This window comes from Plasmodium vinckei (assembly GCF_900681995.1).
Source record: "Plasmodium vinckei vinckei genome assembly, chromosome: PVVCY_11".
NCBI lineage: Eukaryota > Apicomplexa > Aconoidasida > Haemosporida > Plasmodiidae > Plasmodium > Plasmodium vinckei.
In genome coordinates this window covers 1,279,686-1,306,153 of record NC_051303.1, presented here as the reverse complement: position 1 = coordinate 1,306,153, position 26,468 = coordinate 1,279,686, and the positions used below count along the sequence as shown (strand labels likewise).

Sequence of the window (26,468 nt, the reverse complement as noted above, 5' to 3'; positions counted from 1 at the left end):
TATTGTTTATTCTAAATTTTAATCTCTAGCGCTATTGTAATAAGTTTAGTATTTATATAATAGCATGTTATATTTTTTGTGTTGTTTTCATTATTTTTATCATCGAGAATATTTCTTTTACCAATTGCAAGTTGTTGAAATTTCTTATTGTTTATTAATTAATTTTTATTTCGCTCATGATAATATATAATGTGTATTATGTATAATGGCATTTTAGTAAAAATATTTCTTTCAGTATGATTTTCTTTTTTATGGACAATATTTAGGTATATTATTTTTTTTCAATTATATATACAGTTTATGTATTTTTTTGGTTTACTCCTTTTACAAATTTTTTTAATTGAGTATTACACATTATTGAAAAAGTATTTTTAAAAATGCCTTTAAAATTTTGATTGCAAATGTGAATATACAAAATTTATATAAAGCTTTTCGTTGTATTCCCCTTTTTTCCATATGTTTTTAGTATAATTAATTCCATATCAGTTTATTGGAAATATTCGCATCCTTATTTACAAGTATGCAAAACATACAATTTAAATTAATACAATTTTTTTGTTTTATTACATCCTTGTAATAATATATTTGTTCATAGTTAAACACAATACAACATTTTAAAGATAATAAAATATAAAAATAAACATATTTAACAAAAAATAAATAAGCATATAAGCATACTACAACATGCATATATAGAAAATATATGCGCACATTGTTTTTATTTTAAATAATATTTATAACACATCATTTATCTCAAACAAATAAAATATGCTAGGAAGCACACTAATAGAATATGTGCATATAGCATATACATGAATGAACGGAATTCAATGGACGACATTGCATCGATGCATTCCCAATTCTGTTCTTACAGTTTTCTAATAAAAATAAAATGATTTTGGCATTTAATATCTCGCGTATCAACTTGCATATGGACCTCCACATTGTCATAAAAATTTAATTGAAAACTTTCCTTTTGGTTTTCACCCAGTTTAATAAATGATTTTTTTTTCTCATCAAATATAAATCCGTCTTTTTTTTTTAGATAACATATTCCTTCAATACCATATGCTAACACATATATTTGTATTCCATTTTTTTTTAAGCTAGTTATTACAGCTTGTGTAATTTGGTTTCCTATTTTTTTAATATAAAGATAAGAGAAAAAATTAACAGAAGCTCTTGAAGCAAATCTAGCATTTCTATATTTTTCATTTAATAAAGCGACTTGCTTATTTAAATAAACAATATCTAAATATTTATTGTGAAGCTTTTCTATTCCATATATATGATTTAATATTCTATGCACCATTATATCAGCATATCGTCTAATTGGTGAAGTAAAAAAGGTATATATATCAGCCGCCAAACCATAATGCCTTAACATATCATTATTGTGTACATTATATCCAGATATAAAAATTGCTTCATTCATACATTTTGTAACTAGTGTTTTTAAAATATTCGATAGTATTTTATCATTTTTTAAATTAATATTATTAATTGAATAAGATAATTCTTTTGATGTATTAAATTTAAAATCATAAACCTTAATAGATTGTAAATATTCATCTAATTCTTTTAATGTATCATATTTAGGTGGCGGATGTCTTCTTAATATACATGCCGCTTTGAAATTTTGAAAAATAATTCTAGCTACTGATCGATTAGCTAGTAACATAAATGCTTCTATTAAACGGTTTGTTTCATATGTAACATAAGGTTTTAAATTTTTAGTTTTTGTATAATCTTTTTGCTCAAATTCAAATACAACTTCTGAATTTCCTTTTAATTCTAATGCACCATCATTTAACCATTTTGCTTTTAAATCCTTTGCAATGTTGTTTAGTAATCTCAATGAAATCGCAATAGAGGATGTATCATTAGAATCGTCAATAATATTTTGAGCTTGTTCATATGTAAATGATCTATCACTATTAATAATACATTTAGCTATATTAATGTCTAATATATCATAATTCGTATTAAATGTAAATATACAACTGTATGTTAATCTGTCCTGTTTTTCAACTAATGAACATAAATCTGTTGTTAATAATTTGGGAAGCATATCAACTCTTTGATTTGTCAAATAAACTGTAGTACATCTTTTTGATGCTTCTAAATCAAGGGCACTATTTTGTTTAACAAAATAAGATACATCTGCTATATGTACTCCTACTTTTATGATTTGTTCGTCCTCTAAAATTTCAACCGATAATGCATCATCTATATCTTGGCATCCTGGAGGATCAATACTAAAAGTTAAAATATTTCTAAAATCAATTCTTTTAGAAAACTCCTCTTCAGGTATAGTCCAATTTGAAGGGGGTAAGCACAAGTACGCACTTTCACTAAATTCTTTTGTTGATATATTATATTCATTATAAATTAATTTTGTTTCTGCTTCAATATCATCACAAACACCTAATACACTTAAACATCTTCCCAATGGATATTTTGAATTAAAATCCCACTTATCTATTGTTACAATTACTCGTTTATTACTTAATTCGTCTTCCATATTACTTTTTATTATTATATGAGGTATTTTACTATTAAAAGCTTTAAAAAATAATAATTTTTCTATATATTTATTGTTTTTATCATTATCACTGCTTTTAATAACTCCACCATATTCTTTTCGGGATCTACTAATAATTCCGATAACTTTACCATACAATTTTTTACACTCAATAAATTCATTCCCTTCCCCTGTTTTTGGATGTTGTTCATTTTCCGATTTAGTAATGGAAGTTGTTTTATTTATATTGTTTGTTTTTTTCTCCTCGTCATCATCTTCGACTTCTTCCTCTTCTTCTTCCTCTTCTTTTTCATCTGGATCGATATGTTCCTCAAAATAATCTGATTCGCCATATGATGGATCAGTAAATTGCGAAAATATTTCTACTGCAACGATATCATTATGTATTGCTCTGTTCATATTTTTATAACCCCTTATTATAACCTCTTCATAGTCGTTAATTTTGACTGTTGCCATTTTATTTACACAAATAACTTGAAAAACTCCTTTAAAAAATTGATTATTTCTCAATCCTTGGATTATTTCCTTTTTATCTAAATGTGGCTCATATATTTTTTTTTTATATTTAAAATTTTCTGAATCATTTTGCGTCTTGTCCAAATCATTCAAACGAGAATTTCCACTAGCTTCGTCCCCGTTTTCAGCTTCTTTATTTTCATCATTTTCGGTAATCATATTATCTTCAAAGTACATTTTTATAGTCTCTATACTAAGCATATTATCATTGTAACCATAATTATTTAATCCATTTGTTGTTTTTTTTTTTAAAAATTGATTGACATAATCTAGTAATGAAAAACAAGATATACCATTGTTAGCACAATCATTTGTTAATAAATCATTACTAGTGATAACTATTACATTTAAATTAGGATTGTGATGCTTGAACCATATAACAATTTTTATAATTTCTTGTAATTCTTTTAAATCATATTTTATATTATCATGAACATATGTAAACTTACAATATTTGTTTACAAAAACACTATATCTTTTATTACTATTAGGTATACTTTCATCGATTTCGTAACACAATTCATGTAACTTTTTATATAATATTTTATTAAATGTTCTTATGTGCTCATAAATAGTTAATGGGATCAATATGTTATCTATATTACACTCATATAAAAAATCAATATATTTAATTATTGTATCTGTATCTAATATTAAGATGTTCCTATCTCCATCTAACAACTTTTTCTTTTTGTTTTCACAAACCTTGCATTTTTCTATGCTACAACTTATATCGTTTCTTAAATAAATCTCTCTTACTATTTTTGTAATCCTATTGTTTGCACTATATTTGTAAAAACACTTCTGAACCCGTTGATCATTTTTTTTTCGCAAAAATTTAAACGTTTGCATGTTTCTTTTCTCATTCGCAACTATAGTCGTTTAATACAATAAGTTTAAAAAATGAAAAATGTTACCTTTTTCTCGCTGGAAAAATAAATATACTTTTGAAAAAGGCTGAAAAAACAAATAAATTTATTTAACAGATGGAAAAAAGAATATTTTCACATAACATTATAAAAATTCAATAAACCCAATTAACTTCAGTATAGGAAAATTTCATTTTATTGTTATTTCAAATGTAACAATATGCATACTATAGTGAAAATATGTTATATGTTTGTATGAATTATATTTATGTTTAATAATTTTATGATATTTTTCAAACAATTTCTATATTCGTTAATGAACTAATAATAGAATTCACCAAAAATACCAAACTTCGCAAGTCTACATCAAAACATCTTTAATACTATCACTATACATTTTTTAAGCAATAAAATAATAATATTTATTTTTTTTAAGAAAAAACAAAATAAATAAATTTAGCATTAATATATTATATATAAAATATGTAATAAAATAACAGGAAAAAAATAAAATTGTTGAAAATAATTCATATTTTATTCGCTTTTTTTTTATGCACATAAAATTATCGGGCTTATATATATACTTTTTTTTTTCTCTTTTTTTTAAGCCAAAATAAATTCTTTGAAATGATATTTTTTTGTTTACACAATTTTAAGTATTATCAATGAACTTATTTAAATTCCTATTTTAAAACAATTTTCCTAGATATTCTTGAAATAATAAGAAAAAAAAATAAATAATAATATAAGTAAATGTAATAGTCATATAATAAAAATGGACAGGTGAGAGAATTTAAGAATAGAAAGAATAATGAAATAATAATTATATACTACTCTTAGTAACAATTATCCATATTAAAAACATAATTTATTCATTCAAATAAAAAATTGTCTCATTTTAGCAATGGGAAAACCTACTTATTTTTTCATTTCATTTTTATATAATCATTTCTTTTGCAATTTTTATCGTTGTTCTTTCACTGTATAGAAAAAAGCCCAAAGCGCCTTTATCGTCCTATTTAATTTTTTGTAATTACGAAAGAGAAAATGTAAAACAATATTTAGCACAAAACGCGGATCCCAACACAACAGTAATGATAAAAATAAACATAACAATAATAAAGCAATTATGAAATACAAAAGTATTTTCCATTAATATTCCATCGTAAAGCTATACAATATTAAATTAAATTTTTACACACAAATCGAAAGTATTCAAAATTGAGGATTTTACATTTTTTTGATTTTTATATAGATTAAAATAACAGATATTCAGAAAGAGTTGAGTAATAAATGGAAAATTTTGTCTGACGATGAAAGGAAGGTGAAAATAAACATTTAAAGAAGTTAAAGAAATAAAAATGGAAACAATACTTTACACAATTTGTTCTATTACACAAATGAATTTATTTTTTACCAGGTATACGAAGAGCAAGCACAACTTTTAAAATTAAAATATAATGAAGAATTGATTGAATGGGTAAATAAAAAAAACGAAAAACAAATTACTATATTAATAATATATACGTGTCATAGCTACATTTACATTGTTTTATTTCCCATTTTGTTTTCAAATGTTCAGCAACAATCTAGAAATAAAGATGATCCTATAAATAAGTTCGAAATAAAAAACAACATTAAATTATTTTTTAATACTTTAATTGACAATTGCCTAATACCGCAAAAAGAAATCGCTTTAAAATCGATTAAACTTCTGCACATGCTTATGAATATTGTTACACATTCTATTTTTATTTTTTTTATAGCATTACAAATATCACAGCTAAATTTCCAACATTAAAAATTCAGAAGATTATGCATTTAAACAAGAATGTTAAGAAGGTAAAAATATTTACACATCAAAACTATTTATTTTTGTTAGCAACGTAACATTTGCATATGTTTTTGTTTTAACTTAACATATTTTTTTATTATTTATTTACTTTTTTGTTAGGTCAATGGTGAAGCTATGAATATTTTTCAAAAAGCAGTGGTTAGATATAATTTGTATAATAAAAATAATACAAGGACATATAGCATATCCTTATAATATATAGTTTTACTATATGAAAATGTATATCTAAATTTATTTCCTTTTTAATATTTTTTTAATTATTAAAGGTGATGTTTTTAATTGAATTAGTTACCAAAACGGTTGAATATAAAAACGAAAAACAAATGTCTCAGTACTTAACCACCAAAGATATAGGTTATAATATAAAAAAAATACATATGTATATGCATATATAGCTACATCCATGCATATATACATCCAAAATAAAATTATTAATTTTTTAGTATCTTGTATACAAAGGGAAGGAATAAAATACAAATTTCTTGAAGGTAATTAAAAATAATATTTTAAATGATTATAACAATATATATTATGCACATTCTAGCAAAATAAGACCGTTTTTTAATTTCACATATTATTACTGTCCAAATATGCATAGATTGCTTATATTTGTTAACTGAACCACGGACTACTTTATCATTTATCGAAGAAGAAGACAATCATGGTAATATTTTCATAACACCTAGTTACATATTAATATTTTTATATTCATAAATAATGTTGTTAAAAAATTAAAAAAAAAATTAATTGACATGTATGCTTGTGGGGCTACTGTGCATTATCTTATTGACCCTATTTTGGCTTCGCTTATTATTTACTTATTATTTATTTTTTTAAGAATCCATATTTGATTTATGTGAAGAAGATAAAAAGGAATATAACTACGACATAGAGGAAAAGAATATGATAAAGATGAAAAAGCGAGCTAACAATACAAAGAGTAATAAAAAGGCATTGGAAAATCAAAACATATATGCTGATATTACTACATTTTTTAAAAAAAAATAACAGAATTTGTGTTTTTGACGTATCCTATTTTTTTTATAAATAACTGTGCATAATACATATATGTATGTACTCATTTATGTAAAATATATAACACAATAAAACTATTTTAAAACTATTATTTTTTATGTATATCATTTTACTGTTCAAAAAAACTATACAATTTTTGTTTACTTTGCTAATATATTTTCTTCTCTATATATAGTGTACTTAAGTGCACGATTTTGATAAGCTCTCAAAAGGCTTTTGAATTTGTAAAAACACGCCTATTCTTAAAAGGTGACGTACCACAAATATGTATGCATAAATACAACATCATATTTTGAACTTGGTAGATATTTCTCACATAGTTTATTTAAAATTAAAAAATAAAAATACATAATTGCAATTGTATGCTTCCTGATTTTTTAAAGCTTTAAACACAGAAGAGTATGCATTTCATTCACTAATTAGTTTCATTGAGGTATTCACTTTTTTATTTTAATTAATTAAAAATTGTTTTATTAGTGTAAAAAATGGAACACAATGAAAATAAAAATAATATAGCAATTATAGATGCAGACTACTACATTATAAATTACAAAAGTACTATAACCACATATATAAAAAACATATGTAACAATATACTTAGAAGCAAAAGGGAAAATATAAATGATCAAAATGTTGATAAAAAAAAAATTATTATTTGCATATTTATGTTAAAAATATTTTTAATAAATATAGAAAATAACTTAAATTTATTCGATTTATTATATGATGTTATTAACAAATATCATTATTTAATTAATCATGAAAGGGTAGTACCCTCTTCAAGTAAGAAAAAAGTGGAAAATAACAAAAGCAATAGTAACAATTCCGGTGATAATAAATCTGAGCAGGAAAATATAATAGTTAGCAAAGGATCCAAAAATGAAAATTCAAATGAAAATAGTATAAACATAGAAGGGAGTAAAAATAGCAACGCCGATATAGCAAATAGTTTAGTGCATGATTTAATTATAAACAAAGACTATGACAATATTGACAATGTGTTGGTTTCAAAAGTAGCGCTATTAAAAATTAAAAATTATTGCGATACAAATGATAATAAGGTAAAAGGGAAAAATATCCATAAAAAAGGAGATGCCGATATTGATACTGCCTCTATAAGTTTCACAGACAATGATGATGTGCAATTTTCAAATATCGACGATGAAGATATACCAGATATTTATTCAGATGGATTTGATGATATAAATTCTGGTAATTCACAATCAAACGAATCATGCTTGAAAAATACAAAATCAGAAACTGACTGTGATTCTGAAAATTACAATAAATTTTTAATAGATTATAACAAAATAAAGCTCAATTTAAAAAATTTTAGTGAATTTTTTAACTTAAAACATATTACAAATGAGATAAGTAAAAAAAAAAAGAATTACGAAGAAAAGTCCATTAAATATATGGAACAAGTGTATAGGATAATAATGTTGTCAAAATTACACATAGGTGCTTATAATTTTTTGAAAAATTTAAAAAAAAAAAAATTTTATTTTATATTTTATAGTTCAAATAAAAATTTAACCGATTTTTTATTTAAATATTTTAAAATTTCAAAACTTTTAAAAGGTAACTATACAATAATAGATTCATTTGATGAACTTAGAAAATATGAAGCTTGTAAATTTTTTTTAGTATTTAGTTATAGGCCATGCTTTATAACACATATGAAAAGACATGGGTATTTTAAAATAGCATTAGGAAAAAAAAATAAAAATTCTATATCAACTAATTGTGATGATATTGATTATGAAGATATAAAAAGATATAACTATGATACCAATTGTAATGATAATAAACTGAATGGGAATTCCTCTCCGAACACCCCAGAGGAATCTCGCAATAAATCTAATAATGTTGTTTATCCATTGTCACGAAATTGTAATTTAACAGACGATATATATTCATGGAGAATATTTTATATATTTAATAAATACATACATATATATGGAAAAGTTGTAAAGGGTTTTGGCAGGGGTAGTAAATATTTAAATATTCCCACAGCAAATATTTTTAATCCAAATTTAACAGAAGCTGATATAATGCCTGGAATTTATTTTGGTATATCAAAACTAAAACATAAAATATATAAAACGGTTGTATCTATAGGATATAATCCTTATTTTCAAAACAAGCATATAACTGTCGAAGCTTTTCTATACTATAAAACAAATAAAATATTCTACGATGAAAATATCGAATTAATAATTGTTGGACTACTTAGAAGTGAAAGTAATTTCTATGAATTATCACATCTGATACATGCCATACAATTTGACTGTGAATTAGCTAGAATTGCTCTAAATCAAATTCATGATGATCAGTATTTTAAGAAATGTAAAAATTATCTTAATTCGTCCTCTAAGTATATATAAAGAAATTAGTGGGTATAATTCACATTAATAATGTACCTCACTACAACCGACCCCCCTTCATGTGCGTATATTCAATTTCTATATATATAAATTTTCATTTTTTTTTTGAACTTTCATCGATTCATGATGATTTGTTTTATATGAATCGTGATTCAAATTTACAAAATTATTTTGTTAGAAGTTATCAAGCATAGACACAATTAATTTTGGTATATATAATCTTTATTATTATATAATTTTTGAATTATATATATTTTTTCGATAATTTTTTATCATAATTTTTAGTTTTACATAATTAGTTATTGCGTCGTGTTCTTTTAAATACAAACTTAAAAACATATTATTTACACAACCTTTCAATAATATTAACTTTAACATTTTTATTAATATTTTCCCAATATATAATATATGCAATTACATAAAATGGCATTTTATATAATTCTGTTATAATTGTGTAAAGAAAACACAATAAATAGATGAAGAGGTGATATTTCGATCTTTTTAATTTTTTCTCCTGGAGATTTTAATACTCCTTATTTTAAAATATATGTATAATAACAATGATGGTTAAAAAGGCCATCAAATAATATTCACTAAATCTCTCAGCACAAAAAAACTCTTTTATGTAAAAATATTGCTATTTAATCTATGATATAATAAATATAAAAGTATACTTTTTATTTTTTTTAATTATATAAAAAATATATATAATAAAAATTATATGTTCTTATAATACTATATTTTCATTTTTGCCATCCAACTGAAGTGGGCATATATATTTTTCTGTTCAAAAAAAATATTTATAAATTTAAAAAAATACCGTTGTTTAAGATTGTATGTAGTATATTTTTATGTGAATCAAAGGGATGATTATACAGATTAATAATTTTTACGTTATTATTATAATTTTATATATTTATTTATATATATATTATTCTTTATATTAAAATTTACAAAATTATTTATATTTTTTCCAGCCATTTTGTATAACATTCTGTTATATACATATATAATATTAATTTTAACGGATAGTGAATTATTTTATATAATACATGTATATTTTTTCCTCGTTTTATTTGTATTTCAATAGTTTTGTTAATAATTAATTTTATTCATTTTTATTATATATATTTTTATTCTTATAAATGCTATTAAATTTCGCAGCTTCAATTGTTACCATTTATTTGAGGCTCAACCCCATATATGTAAATATGGCATACATATAATTAGTAATAAATAGTAAAAATAAACGATTGTATATAATTACAAAAGTTATAAAAAGGCCTAGACCCCAAATTTTGTAACAAAAAGAAAAATATTTCACATTGTTAACATGCTAACAAAATAAGAATGCGATGGTAGGAAGAATACCTATCGTCATTCATCATGTGTCAATGTGGATTTAATTTATTATAATTTTTTACTTTTTTAAATTTGTACAAAATAATTATACATATGTATTAAATCAAATTATGGGATTTAATAATCAATATACAAACTATTAAATTATTCGCACACATATCTATATGCATATTTATTATAAAAAATAAAGAGAGATATAGATACGGACAAAATACATCATGTTGGGAAAACAACTAAACGAACTTCGCCTACAAAAGAAAGTACAGGTGTTTGAAGACAAAAATATTGATAAATTAACAAGAAATAAATACAAATTATTCAGAAACGTATATAAAACTCTGGTTGTTTCACCTTTACATATAGAATCTATAAATCAATGTTTACATAACTTATCATTAATAAACAACAGTTTTAATACATTTAGTCAATTATTTTATTTAGAAGAAAGTGATTCTATACATTTTTTCCCTGATGACGACGAAAATGGAAACGAGAAAAATGAAATCTATTTAAAACATCGTGAATTTTTAACAGAAGATGAAGAAAATATAATTTTAAAAAAAATTAAAAACTTTTTAAAATTGTGTTCTTTATATTCAAATAGAAAAGAAGTCAAAATACTATTAGAATTTTTAATATATAAATATGAGATTAATGTCAAATATGCTAATGATATTTTATTATGCATCTTTCCTAAAATATCATCATCAGAGTTTAAAAATATATTAGAAATTATATATATAGAAAATAATTCTCCTTTTTTCTTCTTGAATAATTATAAGAATAATGAAATAAAGCCCATAGATGAATATGTTATTGTCCAGCATGTAAAAAAGCATATAGCTTTATATAAAATATTATTTGAGTATATTATAGATATTATATATAGTGGTTTTGGCAAAGAATTTTTATCTAATACTGGAACTGAAATATCTATTCCATGTATTGACCTTTTTATTTCATTAACAAGCAAGTTGATTGACAGCTATATTGATGTACCAGTTCAAATTATCGAATTTTATTGCAATGCTGTTCTTACATTATTAACATCATGCCAAAAGGCATTTATTGAATTGAGTGGAGAGGGAAAAAAGGAAACGGATCATAACATAGTTCAATCAGAAAATGAATTTAATAACATTGATAGAAATGATTTTGTTGAAAAAATTGATTCGAGTGCTATACAGATTCATTATTGTTGCAAATTTTTGGAAGAGTTTTTAAAACATTTTGAATATGCTATTGGAAAATGCAAAAAAGGTCTAAATTTTGAATTTATAAAAAAAAAAATATTTAACTTTTTAGACATAAATTTTTTATCAACACATATAAAAATAATAGAAGATTATTCTGATTGCTCTTATTTTATCAAAATATTAATTGTTATATTAAATATAATATATAAAAATGATAATAAAATATGTTTTAGTAATTATGTAGACCCAAAAGACCAAAGTATACTAAATAACAACTTTACAGGAAATGATGCTATTAGTAATATATTAATTTTTGTTAAAGAAAATAAAAAAAATATTTTTAATAATAATAAAATAAAATTAATAATAAAAGAAGATGAACTTTTATTAAAATTTCTTTTATTGTTTTATCAATTAGATAATGCATATGAGTTAAGTGACAACCTTATGAAAATTATTCTAGCAAACTATTATGCGTTAAAACTGGATATCGATAAAATTGAAAGAATATGTAACTTTATCCTTAGCAATACTCAGAAAAACTACATATTTGATATCCTATTTATTATAAATTTAGTATCATATTATATGTTCTTAATAAAAAAAGATGAAGAAGTCGATACAACATTAACTGGGCACGAGCTTGAAAATAGTGTCTCCAATGTTGAAGTTATAGGGCTTTTAATAAAAAAAATTAATTTTGGTTATGCTAATTCAATAATTAAAAATACGCATTATTATAAAATTATTAATTATTTTATAAAAGATAATTATGAACTTTTTAAAAGTAAAGTTACCTTATTCAGTATGTATAATAAAATAGAAGAGAAACTATTAAATTTAATTAATGCTTCTAATAATAATATGAAACTTATTAATTTTGTTGACTCAGAATCTGGTAGCGACCAAGAAAATACTGCCATCGAAATGGCAGATAATGCATTTAAAAGTCTAAAATTGATGCATGATTATAAGAAAAATTATATAAAAATACTAGACAATAAAAGAGAAGAAATTGCTCTTCAAAAAAATAAAATAAACAACTCACCAAAACAAGAAAATAAACATGATATGACATCATCAACATCATTTCAAGATAACGATATTTCAGAACAAGTTAATAACACATTTTCTAATGAATCCATTCCTATGGAACTTATAAAAAAGGGAACTGAATTTACAAAATCGAAAGAATACACTCTACTTTTATATACCAAAATAATCCATTTGTTGAAAATTAACAAACTCCTATTTATAGATTATCTAAAACATTTTCAAAAAGAACTGATATATTTTTTCCCTTCCAAAAAATGTTTTTATAAGCCAATATTTAAAGCATTTAATGAATTGATACAATCGGGTTTTCATGAAATAGATAAATGTCGAATTCGAATTTTTTTAGAATTCTATATTGTATTATTTTTAATCAAACTAAAAAAAATGGAAATTAAAAATAAGCAAAAATTAGAACAAGATAAATTCTTTAAAAAATTTATAACCAGCAATTTCGTCTTTTTTTTAATTATAAATGATTATATAATGAATTCAAAACCATATTCCTCATATAGGTTTTTCAAAGGATATATTAAACCATACACTGCTAAATTGTCTAAATCATTTTTTTTACTTTTATGTAGAATAAAAAATATTATCAACATAGAAATTAATGAATTTTATATTAATGAAATCAAGCAATCTCGATTGAATAATATTAAAATTTTAATAAAATATAGTATGCCCTTTTATGATATATTTTTTAGTCGGATTATAAATGTTATGTTTTCCGAAGAAGTGATAAATAAGCTATGTAAAATGCACGAAACAGATGATGAGCAAATTAATGATGAAATAAATAACAGAGAAGAAACAGATTGTGGGGATAAAACAGAATACATACTTTGCAAAAAAAAAAATCCTAAATTTTTTTTATTAAAAATATTAATTTATATAATAAAAATGGTAGATCAAAAAAATTTCAAAGAACCCATAGCAAACAAAATAAACACGCAACTCAATACTACATATAATAATTTAGCATCTATTTTTGGGAATTTAATATTAAAGCTCATCGAAGTAGATCATTCCTTAACATTTATCTTATATTGTAAATATATAAACTTATTTTATAGTAATAGAAGTATAATTGAATATATATATAATACTATGAATTATTTTTTTTATATATATAATATTGATCACTTAAAAAGGTATATATCAAACAAAAATGTATTTTATTATATAGTAAAAAGGCTAGCTATGAATTTACGCAAAAAATATAATAAAAAAAATGCAATATCTTGCTATAGATATTTTATAATGTCGATTTTTGTTTTATCTACAAATAACACTATTAATTGTATGAAGGCATTAGTACCTGAATCGATGACACCATTACTTAATAAACAAAAAAATTTAATAAAATATGAAGTTGCTGACAAATTTTTCAAAAAAGACTGCAAAGAAAGAGCTAGCGTTTTAAAATTAATAAAAAACATGGAAAAGACTAATAATAAATCAAAAAATCCCAATGAGGATGTCGATACTTTGGGTTATAAAAATAATCTTCAAAATAGTGAAAATGTAACAGATAATATACCAAATGAAGGCGATTTAAATGTTGAAGAAGATGCAAGAATGAGTCAAGGGGCAGAAAATTGTGATGACATCGAGGATATCTCAAAAAATATGGACGAAGATAAAATGACAAAAGCAGAAACAAATGGATACTCAGTTGCAAATTTTAACCCCAATATAATCAATTTATCCTTTTTAACACCTAAAGCAAGAACCACATATAAAAAAGAAACGACTTATGAAATTGTAAAATACTATTTATTTGCTTTTTCATATTTAAATAAGTACTTTTTTGGTATATTAATATCAAGATTAAACATGTACAATCACAAATTTGCAATTTCTCAAGAATTTTTTAAAACAGATTTATTACGAATATTTTTAAAAAAAATAATGCAAAAAGACAAATATCCTTACAAAATTATGAAAATATATAAATATCTTCTTATGGAAATGTTGAATTATGAAATTGAAGTTAGTGTTATACATTTATTTTTGCATTTAGTCGATTTTTATATAAACACGTTAGAAAATGGATGGTCTAACAAAAAAGAAAATGAAAACAAAACTGTTTCTAATAATATTAATAAAATGGAAAATTCTGAACATATAAAGAATAATGAATATATTAGTGAAAAGTTATTAAAAAGCACAAATATAAAGGGACTAAGAAACGAAGAAAATAAATTAGAATGTACAAAAATAAAAAAAATTTATTATGAATCAATTTTATATGAAGAAAATAGTGAAGAAGCAGAGGAACTGTTTTTTGAAAAATTAGAAGGATTTTATAAATATTATAAAAACTTATTTGAAGATTGTTATTTTGATAAAGAAAAAGAAATAAGAGAATTGTGTGAACTAATTGTTAATATAATAATAAATGGAAAAGATTCGAAATTGATAGTTCAAATGTTAAATATTAGAAAATTTTCTACTAGTATGTTATTTAAAAAAAATGTATGCTCACAATTACAAAAATTAAAAATAGCTAATATAATGTTATTTAAAAAATTGTTATCAAATAGAAAGACAAAAGATTATAATTCTATATTATTAATGTGCAAAAATTTGAAAAATGTCAAAGAAAAAAACAAATTGTTAATTTTTGTAGAACGATATATGATTAAAAAGAAAAAGTTTAAGACAAAAAATGTAAACATAATCAAAATTTTAAATGCATTATCTGAGTACACTTCAGAATATGAAAAATATCGTACAGCAAAAAATCAAAGTGATAATAAGAATGTGGAAAATTGCAATATATACACTGAATTTATTAATAGGCACATAAAAATATTTAAAAATATTGTTAACAATTTTGAAATTAATGATAATGTATTTTTAAAAATAATAAAATATGCAACAAATATTTCAGAACATATGTACAACATCGATGAATTAATTATAGAGAATTTTTCTTTATCTAAAAATAACTTTTTATCAAGTGTTAATTTATTTTTTTCAAAAAATATATTTTTTTTTTATGAAAATATATCTTATCATTTGAAGCCCATGGCAATTGTTTTGGATAAACTTATAAAAAAAAAAATATTGCTTTTTGTATTTTATCAAAAATATGGTTCGTTTTCTGATGAGATGGTACTACAAAATAGTAGCGACGACCCAAACGATGATAATTGCTTATCTAAAAAAAAGAGATCAAGTATTAACAGCGATCAAAATTTAAATGTTGCAAAAAAAAAGAGGAAAATAACCGAAGAAGGTTCTATAGATATAAATGATGAACATGAAGATGAAATTGATACAAATTTAGACGACGATTCAAATAATTATTTTCACAAATGTTATAATTTTGAAATGTTTGTACAAAATGAAAACGAAAATAATATTAAAAAGTACTATGATTTGCATACTTTTGCTTTCATATGTACTACTATAAATAAACTGTTTATGAATGATATAGATCTAAATAATTTCAGTGCTTTAGTAAATAATCTAATTTTCCTTTTTAACCAAAACTATTGTTCTTATATTATATCCATTTGCTTTATTAATTTAATTATAAAAATCAAGCTCGAAAAATTGCATTCTTGTAAAAATTATATTATGGATATTTTGAATATTTATCATAATAGTGATATAGATTATTATATAAATACCAATTTGCTATTATTTCTTTCACTATATTTGTGCCCTCAAGAATATGAAAAGGGAAATTTATCTCACAAATTGAAAGAGGAAACAAATGAACAAAATGAACTTATAACTTCCCAATTGGAATATAACAATAATAATCAAAACGATTATGAGTCAGTAAATGATAATAATAAAAAATTTAGATATCCAGAATATGTTGAATCAAAACTAAAATACATAAAGCCTTATTTAAAAAAAGTTAAAAACATTCAAAATTTATGCCTAAAAATAATATCTCTAATTTCAATCATTAACACTCTAAATAGTGGAGCTATCAAATCAATATCATATTTTGTGTATTTTTCAACTTTTAAAAATTTTATTCTTGCCACTTGTTTTGCTAGAAATAAAATCATCCATAGAAAACTGAACATATTGTTTAAAAAATTTAATTTTAAAAATACAGATACTTTTATATTGTCCTTAATTATTAACAATTTTAAAACGCCAACAAATGTTATAGATAATAATATTACAGAAAGAAGTTTGAATGATTCCACGGCTGTAGAACATACAATTTCACAGTCTGACATCAAAAGTGGAAGGGGAAATAATTTTGAAAATATATTTTTACATAAATTTTTGTCATGCTTAAATAATTTAAAATCGTATATGGCATTTAATGAAGGATATAAAAAATATTTGAAATATAACGAAAATTTATCAAACCCAGAAAGATATAAAAATAGTTATGATATAATAAATGAAAATTATTCATATTACGACATATTTAGCGAACTAATACAAATGGGTGACGACGATGAAAATCCTTTGGAAAATGTAATAAGAGATAGCCTTTCGAGCTTTTATAATTTTATATTAAATAAATTATTATATTTAAATTATGCAAAATATCCAAGTTTATTCAAAGAAATTGTTGCATTTATTAATGGTAAATTAGATAATCAAACAGACGCTAAATATATATTTGATGTAGTTATATTCGTTTTTTGTAAAACTACAAAATACAAAAATAACCAAATAAAAGAAAATGCCAACCATCTCGTTTCTCGTTTGAACGAAATATATATGCTTCAAATATTTAGTAAATCAATTTTCAAAATACAGCTAAACAATTCAATGAAAATTTTAATTATATCAAAAATAAATGAAATTTTAAAAAATCTTTTTTATCATTACAAAAATGTTCGAAATCAAGAAATTAAAAAACGAATAAACCAGTACAAACTTATTGATAATACTGCGAATAGTCAGGATCACCAAACAAACACTGAAAATATAACAGAAAACGAAACTGAACAAATTGATCAAAACAAAGTTATAGAAGAAAAGATTAAAAAAGTTAAGAGCATTTATTCAGAAGTTGACGTAGTATATGAAATATGCAAGCAATACAAAAAGGGACAACATCAAATATATGTATTAAATGAACCAATGGATATTGAAGGAGATATGGAAAATAATATGAATGATGAAGTCATGAATAATGACACTGCAGATATTGATGATGGTTGTTCAGATTTATCAAATGCTGATTCGATTGATTCTGATTTTAGTTTCGAAAAATATAAAATAACAGAAAATAATGAAAAAGAAATAGACAGAAACAAATATACCAACTTAGGATTTTTTAAAAATGAAGAAGAAATCGAAATAATATATTTTAGAGATAATTGGAATGATTTAAAAAATATATTTTATTTCGATGATTGCTATCAAAATAGTATTTTAAAATGTATTTGTTCTTTATTATTAAATTTCCCTATATTTACAAAAAAACAAATGATTGAATTATTCAAAATATTTATCCTAAATAACAAAAAGCATATACTTGTAAATGAGAAAAATATTCTTAAAAACAATTTCTATAATTTAGAAAGAGAGAAAAAGATTAAACATATTATTAAAGCTATTTCAAATCCTTTAAAAAATTTAAATATATATCATATGTTTTTTATATTTTCAAATAATAATTTAAAAGTTTGCTTAAAATATGTAATTAAATACTATAAAAAATATTACCCTATCTTTAACGATGATAACGAAATATATAATTATAATGGATCAGTTGTATTGAATAATTCTTTATTTTTTTATCAGAACCTTATTATATTTCAAAATGTGTTAAGTGATAATATAAAAATAATGAATACTTTAGGTCTTTCTCTTTTGTTTTCTTTAGTTAAAACATATATAAATAATTGTAATAAATATATCACCAAACTATATACTCAAAACAAAAATAAAATTATGTCGATGAATATTCTAGACTTATGTTGTTATAATTATAGTACATTTGAAGATGATAATCAAACAGAAAATCAATTATTTGTGGATCTCAGAATAGAAGAACATAATATTGTTACATCATTATTATATACATCAACCAAAATGAAATTAACATCTTTAGAAAATTTATTTGATAAACTTATTTCATGTTTTGAAGATAAACAATTTGAGCCAAAGCATTTAAATATATTAGCCGCATATAAAAGTGTATTTGAAAGAAGAATATATTTTATTTATTTTTATAGGTTATATCAAAATTTCGGTGCAATATTAAAAGAAAAAAATAAATACTTATTTGATTTGCTTAATAATATTAAATCAACACTGGAGTTCTGCCAAAACCAGTTTAAACAGACGTTTAAAAAAGTGAATATGGAAATGACACAAAATTTTGATGTAGATAATAATATGCTTGAAGACGATGAAAGCGATGATGATATTAACAATACAATAGATAGCGATATCAATTTGAATGATAAGAAAAAAAAACGAGAAGGGAAATTAAAGACAACGTGGTATTGGTTTGATCTTGGATATTGTACATTGTTATGTTTATATGAAATATTAATAAATGAAAAAAAAAATCAAACAAATTTTACCCCTATATTTTTTCAATCATGTTTTGATCAAGTTATAAGCTGTTTTGACTTCTTTGAATATTTACCAAGAATACATATGAATAGCGATTTTAATAATAGTGTTAATGAAGATGTAATTAGAAATAGTGAAAATTATAGCATCGACCAAATCAGTATTTTATTATTTGATATACTCAAATTAATACTATTAGAATTTTATTCATTATATTTAAATGATACAGAAAAAATACAAATTATGACAATGAGATTATCACTTAAAAATGATAATAATAATACTAGTTATAATATTACCATATCTATTTTATTAGCTTTAAAACATATTTATGAAACTATTGGATATAAAGAATTGTTATTCTCCCTAAAAGACTTATATCAAATATTCTCAGAACTAAATGATCATCCTGATGATGAAATCGAATATGTAGCCAAACAATGGTTTAGTTCAATATCAAAATACACATCATAAGTATAATAAAACAAATTAAGGGGAAAAAAGTTGTAAGGACAAAATTGCCTATTTAATTATCCATTCATATAATGCATATTTATTTTAAATGGCAAATAATATTCTTTCAAAAATCATATGTTCCCACATTTTTCTCATATTTTAAATTCTATACACAAAAAATTATTATTTTTTAATACTATTTTTGTTTTAATTTTATTTTACATTTTTATAGAAAACGGTATTGATGTATTTGTTTGTTCATACATTTATATTTTAACATATTTTTTAATTTTGTCATTTGTATTATTTATACAGCTTTTTCAATTTTTGTCATTTTGGCCTATTATTTTAAACTTTTTGAAAAACTATCATAAAAAAAATAGAAAAATTATAATATGATTAATAACAACAATAGTAGGACTATAATCATTTATTTTATTTCAAATCTGGAATGTAAAAATATTTTTTTGTGTAAACAAATATTTGGTCAATCTTAAACAATGGAATATAAATTATGAGTACCATATAATGATAGTGACATTCTTTTAAAATTTTTCATCATTTTTTTTGGAAAAAATATTGAAATAGCATGATTTTTCTATATTTATATATGTTTATATTGTATATATTTTTATGACCCGAAAAAATAATAATAACAAAAGATAACAAAATAATAATATCACAATTACATTACCTGGTCAATCTTCATATTTACCCTTTCCTTTTAAGAATAAATGGGATATTTATATAATATATATTAATATATATATATTTGTGATAATAATTCTGTTCTTTAATATAAAATAATAATTATGTTTTAGTAAAAATGGGAGTATTGGAGGTAAGTATTAAAAGAAACAGAAAACAATGTTGTATATTATTAACTTTTCTATAAGTATTTTTTTAAAACATTGTAAATGCATGTTCTATATATTTTTTCTTTCCTTTTTCTTATCTTTCTTTCATTTTTTTTATAGAAAATTAAAGAAATCGAGGCCGAAATGGCCAGGACACAAAAAAACAAAGCAACAGAGGTGATTACTATGTGTATTTTGCATATGTTTTCCCTTTTGATTTCACATTTTATATAATACTTAGACATTTTTCATGTAATTATAATCTTTGTCCTATTTCTTATTCCGTATAGTATCATTTAGGGCAATTAAAAGCGAAATTGGCAAAATACAGGTAATGGATAAATTTTATGGAAATATTCAAATAATATGTAAATATATATATGCAAGCTTTTCCCTTCTTTTGAAATTTATATCAATTTAAATAAATTTTTCATACTTCCAATTTTTTAGGTCCCAATTACTTGAAGGCCCTAAAGGAGGCAAAAAAGGAGAAGGATTTGATGTACAAAGGTGGGAATACGAGGAAAATTATACAAATGCAAATCCTTTAAATAATATGGATATATATTTACTATTTTATAAATTGTTTACTATACTAATCATAGACAAGGCGATGCAAGGGTATGTTTAATAGGATTTCCGTCTGTTGGAAAATCAACTCTATTGTCAAAAATTACAAATACAACATCAGAAGTAGCAGATTATGAATTTACAACTTTAACATGCAAACCTGGTAAAATAAATACATCAATTTGCTCATTTTAAATAAGCCAAAAGAAAGCAATATCACATATATACATATTATATATACTTTACTAGGAATAATATATCACAAGGATTCAAAAATCCAGTTGCTTGACTTGCCTGGAATTATTCAAGGAGCCTCAGAGGGCCGTGGAAGAGGCCGACAAGTAAAAAACTAAAATACATTTGTTGCGTCATTTCTCGAAATTGAAAAAAAATACTACAACCACATTATATTATATATCCATGTATATATACATAAATATTGTATCTATTTAGGTAATTGCTGTAGCAAAATCATGTGACATGATTTTGATGGTACTTGACACAACTCGAGACAATAGCCAAAGATTAAAATTAGAAAAGTGAGGATTTCAAAGACTTAAGAATTATATTAAAAAAAGTTTGCTTGAATTTATGAATTAAATGGAAAAAAATGACAATATATATTTTTTACTTTTCAGTGAGTTAAGATTAGTTGGGATTAGGATAAATCAAGAGCCTCAAAGAGTAATCAACATTAAACTATACTTTAGAATTATATTTTTTATTTATTTTTACAAAATATGTATTATTTGCACATCATTTTGTATTTTCTTTTAAAAAAATATAATTTAACTATTTATTTTGTTGCTTATACTTTTGTAGATAACATTAACACGAAAGAAAGCAGGTGGTGTTGTAATAAATAGTACTGTTCCCTTAACAAAGGTATTTTTTTTATACTACTATTTTATTATTTGTAAGCATTATTAATATTGTGTATTTTTTTTCAATTAAAATGGTATTTCTTTGCACTCTTATATCCTTTTTTTTTAATTTTCAGATGGATAATAAACTTATAATGAGCATACTGCATCAGTACAAAATACACAATTGTAATTTGCTATTCAATGAAGATGCTAGTGTAAAACAGAAAAACAAATATGTCTTCTATTTCCATATTTATTTTAAATAGATAACAATAACTTTTTGTATATATTTTTTAATGATAGGTTGATGATCTCATTGATGTTATAGAGGGAAATCGAAAATATATTAAGTGCATTTATGTATACAACAAAATTGATATGCTACCTTTAAGTGAAATTAATGCTATTGCATCAGAGTAAGTACAATTTTTTCATAAATAAATATATCCATTCAAATCCGTAGTCATTTATGCATCTATTTATACATATTATTTGCAAAAATTTCATTTTTCGACTATAGAGAAAACACTATTGTTATAAGCAGTAGTAAGCAATGGAACTTAGATGTACTAAAAGAATACATACTTCAAAAATTAGATATAATTCGAGTCTATACAAAAGTGCGAAAAGAAAAACCCGATTTTACTAATCCAATTACATTGACGCAAAGAAGTAAAAAAAATATATATGCATCAAAAACAATTCATATTAATTCAAAAAATTTATAGTTTACCTTGTTTAAACTGTGTTCACTGTATTTATATGTCTCATATTATGTACGGGGATGTAGTCTTGTTTAATTTTACACATGCTTTTAAAATGTTTTTAATATAATTATTTCCTGATTTATTCATATACCTCTCTGTTTTTAATCTACTACAGGAAGCCAAACTGTTGAGGCTGTGCTTCAACAAATCCATAAAGTAATAATAGCATGAATAAATTTATTTAACACGCTTATATGTTTTTTTATGAGATATCAATTGAATAAATGATATACAAAATATTAATTTTTTTAGGACATGATTAAAGATTTTAAATATGCATTAGTTTGGGGAAGAAGCGTAAAACAAAATCCGCAAAGAGTGGACTTACGTATGTTTGAATATGATATATATATGTGCACAATTTTAATTATATATTTTTTTCTATATATCTTCGTTTCCTTAATGTTTTACATATACATGAACATGCATATATTTTTATTTTTTAAATTAGATCACAAATTAGAGGATGAGGACGTTATACAAGTTGTTAAGAATAATTAATTCGATTTAAAATTGTATCATATGCCCTTTATAGGGCTTTCTTTTTTCATTTTTTTTATATATATGCATATTACCCATTTTATAAACATGATAATTTAAAAAAAACTTTTTTTTGATATAATTTCCAATTTGTGTACATATGCATAGAATACCTACAAGAACACCTTTAATTATAAGCAATATTAATTTGCATTTTACTTTTAATTTTTTGTCCATACAATTTTGTTTTACACAAAATGCATAAAAGAAAAAAATTTTTTCTTAAAAATTTATATCGAAGTTTTTTTTATAAAAGTTGTAAATACATATTAAAAATTAAAAATGGAATTTGGTAGCCCTAAAACTCAATTCATTAACATAAACACACAAAATCTATACACATATAATATATGTATATAATTACTTACGGGTTACATACATATATATAGAATAAGTATAGAAGCATGTACATTGCGCTTAATCTAAAATTATATTTAATTTGGTTTAATCTTTTAAGCAATAAGGGCACTAGCAGTGCTTGATTGGTATTTCCAGTTTGAAGGTAACAATTTTTTTCTCTTATAGTATCTGGATATTCTGTGAATTTTTGATTCAGTTAAAATTAATCTGAATTTGCAATCTTTATCTTTTTTATTTTTTTCAAGATGCTTTCTCATAGATACAGCTTTTTTTATTAAAAAATATAAATCTTCTGGAATAGTTGTAGCAACACCATGAGCTCTCAATATTCTTAAAATTTTATTTCCAGTAACTGCCTTTACTTGGGGTACTCCATAATTATCTCTTAATGTTGCACCTATTTGAGATGGAGTTTGACCCTTCTTTGCTAACTTAATAATAGCATCTTCAATTTCAGATGGTTTTTGTTTTAACCAGCTAGGTTGTTTTCTTTTATATGGGATGGTTGAGCAGGATATACCTTTACCTTTACCGTACATACGACCCATTGTGCTTACTGTATAAAAAAAAATGTATATAATATATATATGTATATTTTATAATTTATTAATACTATGCATTAATATCATATATATATAAATACTTATGTATATAATGCAGCAGCTAACACAATTTAATTATAAAGCATAGTTATCATACATATATTGTTTCTAAATTAATTGCCGTGTAAAAAATATGTTAAAAATAAGGACTACGTTATTTTTTTAACTTTCTATATATTTAAAAAATATATGTATAAGCTCATAAACATATAAAACATATATATATTATGCTTATCACTCGTACATTATAATTTCCAATTCAAGTTCAAAAAAGTTATGCATATAAATTTTATGTATTATTAAGCTATTATTATGTTTTCTTTCTTTTTTATTTTTTGGGAACTTACCTTAAGTATTAAAAAAAATAAAGATCTTTTTAAATTAAATATTTATTGTTGAATAAAATGATCGTTTTTATTCCTTATAAAATAATTTAATATTCCTTTTATTAATATAATTTTTTTAATACAAATACTTTCTGTTATTTATTATTTTTTTTAATTTTTATAAAATATAGAAGAGTTAATATATAATCGGGTTTCCCCTTCATTCCATTATGTATACATACACGAATTATATATTTTTTTTTACTAAATTATTATTATGGATACGATATATATTTTACTTATGGATCACTATTTTAAATTGGTAGAAGTATGAGAACATAATATTATATGTTTTTTTACTATATTTTTTATTATATATGCAAATATATAGTTGCCCTTGCAAAAACTGTGCGTATAATATTATTCATATATAATAAATGTGCTTTTTTATTTGTATGTACCAATATTGCATATGCATGATATTGAAATTGTACATGAAAAATATATACGGGAACCATAATACTTACAAGGGTATTTATTGCAAAAGTATTAATACTTTTTACGGGTAATAATTATCGTTCTTTCCCTAATTATGCATATAATATATTCGCATATTTTTGAATTCCCATATATAATAAGCGTATATAAGCCTATATATTTTTTTATGTAATAAATATTACTATATTATTTTTTTTTTGTATACAATTTTTTCCAAATATTGCAGGGTGATCTAGGGGTACGGTATATATGCCCTTAAAATAATAATAAATAAACAAATAAATAAATCCAAATTATTTAAATTTCTTTAAGTTACAACAATAATATTATTACAAAAAATAAATTATTTAATATAAATAATTCCATATTTCGAAATATATTAATATATAAAACCTTATTTTTACATATAGCATTTAAATTGTTGTTATATATATAATCCATACTTAAGCTAATACAATATAATATTTTATAAAGAATAATCTAACATTATGGTGTACTAAGAAATAAAATTATTTTTTAATATTTCACAATTTCATATATTTCCTTTATATATCTTACTTTTTAAACTATAAATTTATAAAAAATAAAATCATATATTATTTTTAAGCGATAATTACATATATTTTATACTCAAAATTTGAAATTTTTATATTATATGCATGTTGTATAACTAAACAAAATTTGCATCACAAGACACAATAGGTAGTAAAAAAAGTAATAATTAGTAAATAGGATATATGTGCATATTATTTTTTTTAATTATAATAAATTATCAAATTATTGGTCTATTTAAATATCTCATTGTCTTAAAATTGTTGATACATTATGGTAAACAAAAATACTTATTAAACTGTATTTTAAAAAAGGAAGGTAAAAATAGAGAACTATATGAAAATATTATTTAAAATGACTTATTTTTAAGTATATATAATAAACTAAAAATGGCGAAAAATGTATATGGGTTTCCCCTTAATATTCCTTTCGATTTCAATATATGTTTTTACAAATATTAAAAATGCTAAACTAGATAAACACAAACTGAATATATTGCATATATTCTAGACATTTATAACCACCATAATATATTACTTTTTTTGATTATCTTATATATGGGCATATATCCCATATATTATTAGAAAAAATCGACGCCAGTTTATTGATTATATTATTAATAATGTAAAATAAGGGCAATTCGTTTTTTTATGACTTTTGATCTAATATATATTTGACTTATGAGTATTACCATTTTTTAACATTTCTATTTTTTATGTCTCTTAAAAAAATAG

General features: G+C 22.3%; 6 protein-coding genes across 6 annotated transcripts; 4 read left to right on the top strand and 2 right to left on the bottom strand.

Annotated features, from left to right (window-relative positions):
• Positions 1-868: 868 nt before the first annotated feature.
• Positions 869-3,913, bottom strand: PVVCY_1103680 (exosome complex exonuclease RRP44, putative; the record flags this gene model as incomplete). Its single annotated transcript, XM_008626010.1, has 1 exon — positions 869-3,913. The coding sequence occupies one exon, from the start codon at positions 3,911-3,913 to the stop codon at positions 869-871; it is 3,045 nt and encodes a 1,014-aa protein (XP_008624232.1).
• A 792-nt stretch (positions 3,914-4,705) lies between these two features.
• On the top strand, positions 4,706-6,793 carry PVVCY_1103670 (high mobility group protein B4, putative; the record flags this gene model as incomplete). Its single annotated transcript, XM_008626011.1, has 11 exons — positions 4,706-4,713; positions 4,919-5,021; positions 5,186-5,254; positions 5,351-5,410; positions 5,513-5,547; positions 5,697-5,772; positions 5,885-5,923; positions 6,052-6,139; positions 6,229-6,273; positions 6,384-6,449; positions 6,624-6,793. 11 exons carry the CDS (start codon positions 4,706-4,708, stop codon positions 6,791-6,793), a joined length of 759 nt encoding a protein of 252 aa, XP_008624233.1.
• A 512-nt stretch (positions 6,794-7,305) lies between these two features.
• Positions 7,306-9,207, top strand: PVVCY_1103660 (riboflavin kinase / FAD synthase family protein, putative; the record flags this gene model as incomplete). The annotated part of the gene is made up of 1 exon (XM_008626012.1): positions 7,306-9,207. One exon carries the CDS (start codon positions 7,306-7,308, stop codon positions 9,205-9,207), a length of 1,902 nt encoding a protein of 633 aa, XP_008624234.1.
• Positions 9,208-10,787: 1,580 nt separating this feature from the next.
• PVVCY_1103650 (conserved Plasmodium protein, unknown function) lies at positions 10,788-19,814 on the top strand (the record flags this gene model as incomplete). Its single annotated transcript, XM_008626013.1, has 1 exon — positions 10,788-19,814. The coding sequence occupies one exon, from the start codon at positions 10,788-10,790 to the stop codon at positions 19,812-19,814; it is 9,027 nt and encodes a 3,008-aa protein (XP_008624235.1).
• An 808-nt stretch (positions 19,815-20,622) lies between these two features.
• PVVCY_1103640 (GTP-binding protein, putative) lies at positions 20,623-23,357 on the top strand (the record flags this gene model as incomplete). Its single annotated transcript, XM_008626014.1, has 15 exons — positions 20,623-20,637; positions 20,774-20,830; positions 20,944-20,984; positions 21,104-21,163; positions 21,259-21,386; positions 21,473-21,564; positions 21,677-21,762; positions 21,862-21,907; positions 22,046-22,108; positions 22,224-22,304; positions 22,393-22,505; positions 22,610-22,761; positions 22,972-23,012; positions 23,109-23,184; positions 23,308-23,357. 15 exons carry the CDS (start codon positions 20,623-20,625, stop codon positions 23,355-23,357), a joined length of 1,101 nt encoding a protein of 366 aa, XP_008624236.1.
• Positions 23,358-23,848: 491 nt separating this feature from the next.
• Positions 23,849-24,304, bottom strand: PVVCY_1103630 (40S ribosomal protein S15, putative; the record flags this gene model as incomplete). The annotated part of the gene is made up of 1 exon (XM_008626015.1): positions 23,849-24,304. The coding sequence occupies one exon, from the start codon at positions 24,302-24,304 to the stop codon at positions 23,849-23,851; it is 456 nt and encodes a 151-aa protein (XP_008624237.1).
• Positions 24,305-26,468: the final 2,164 nt, after the last annotated feature.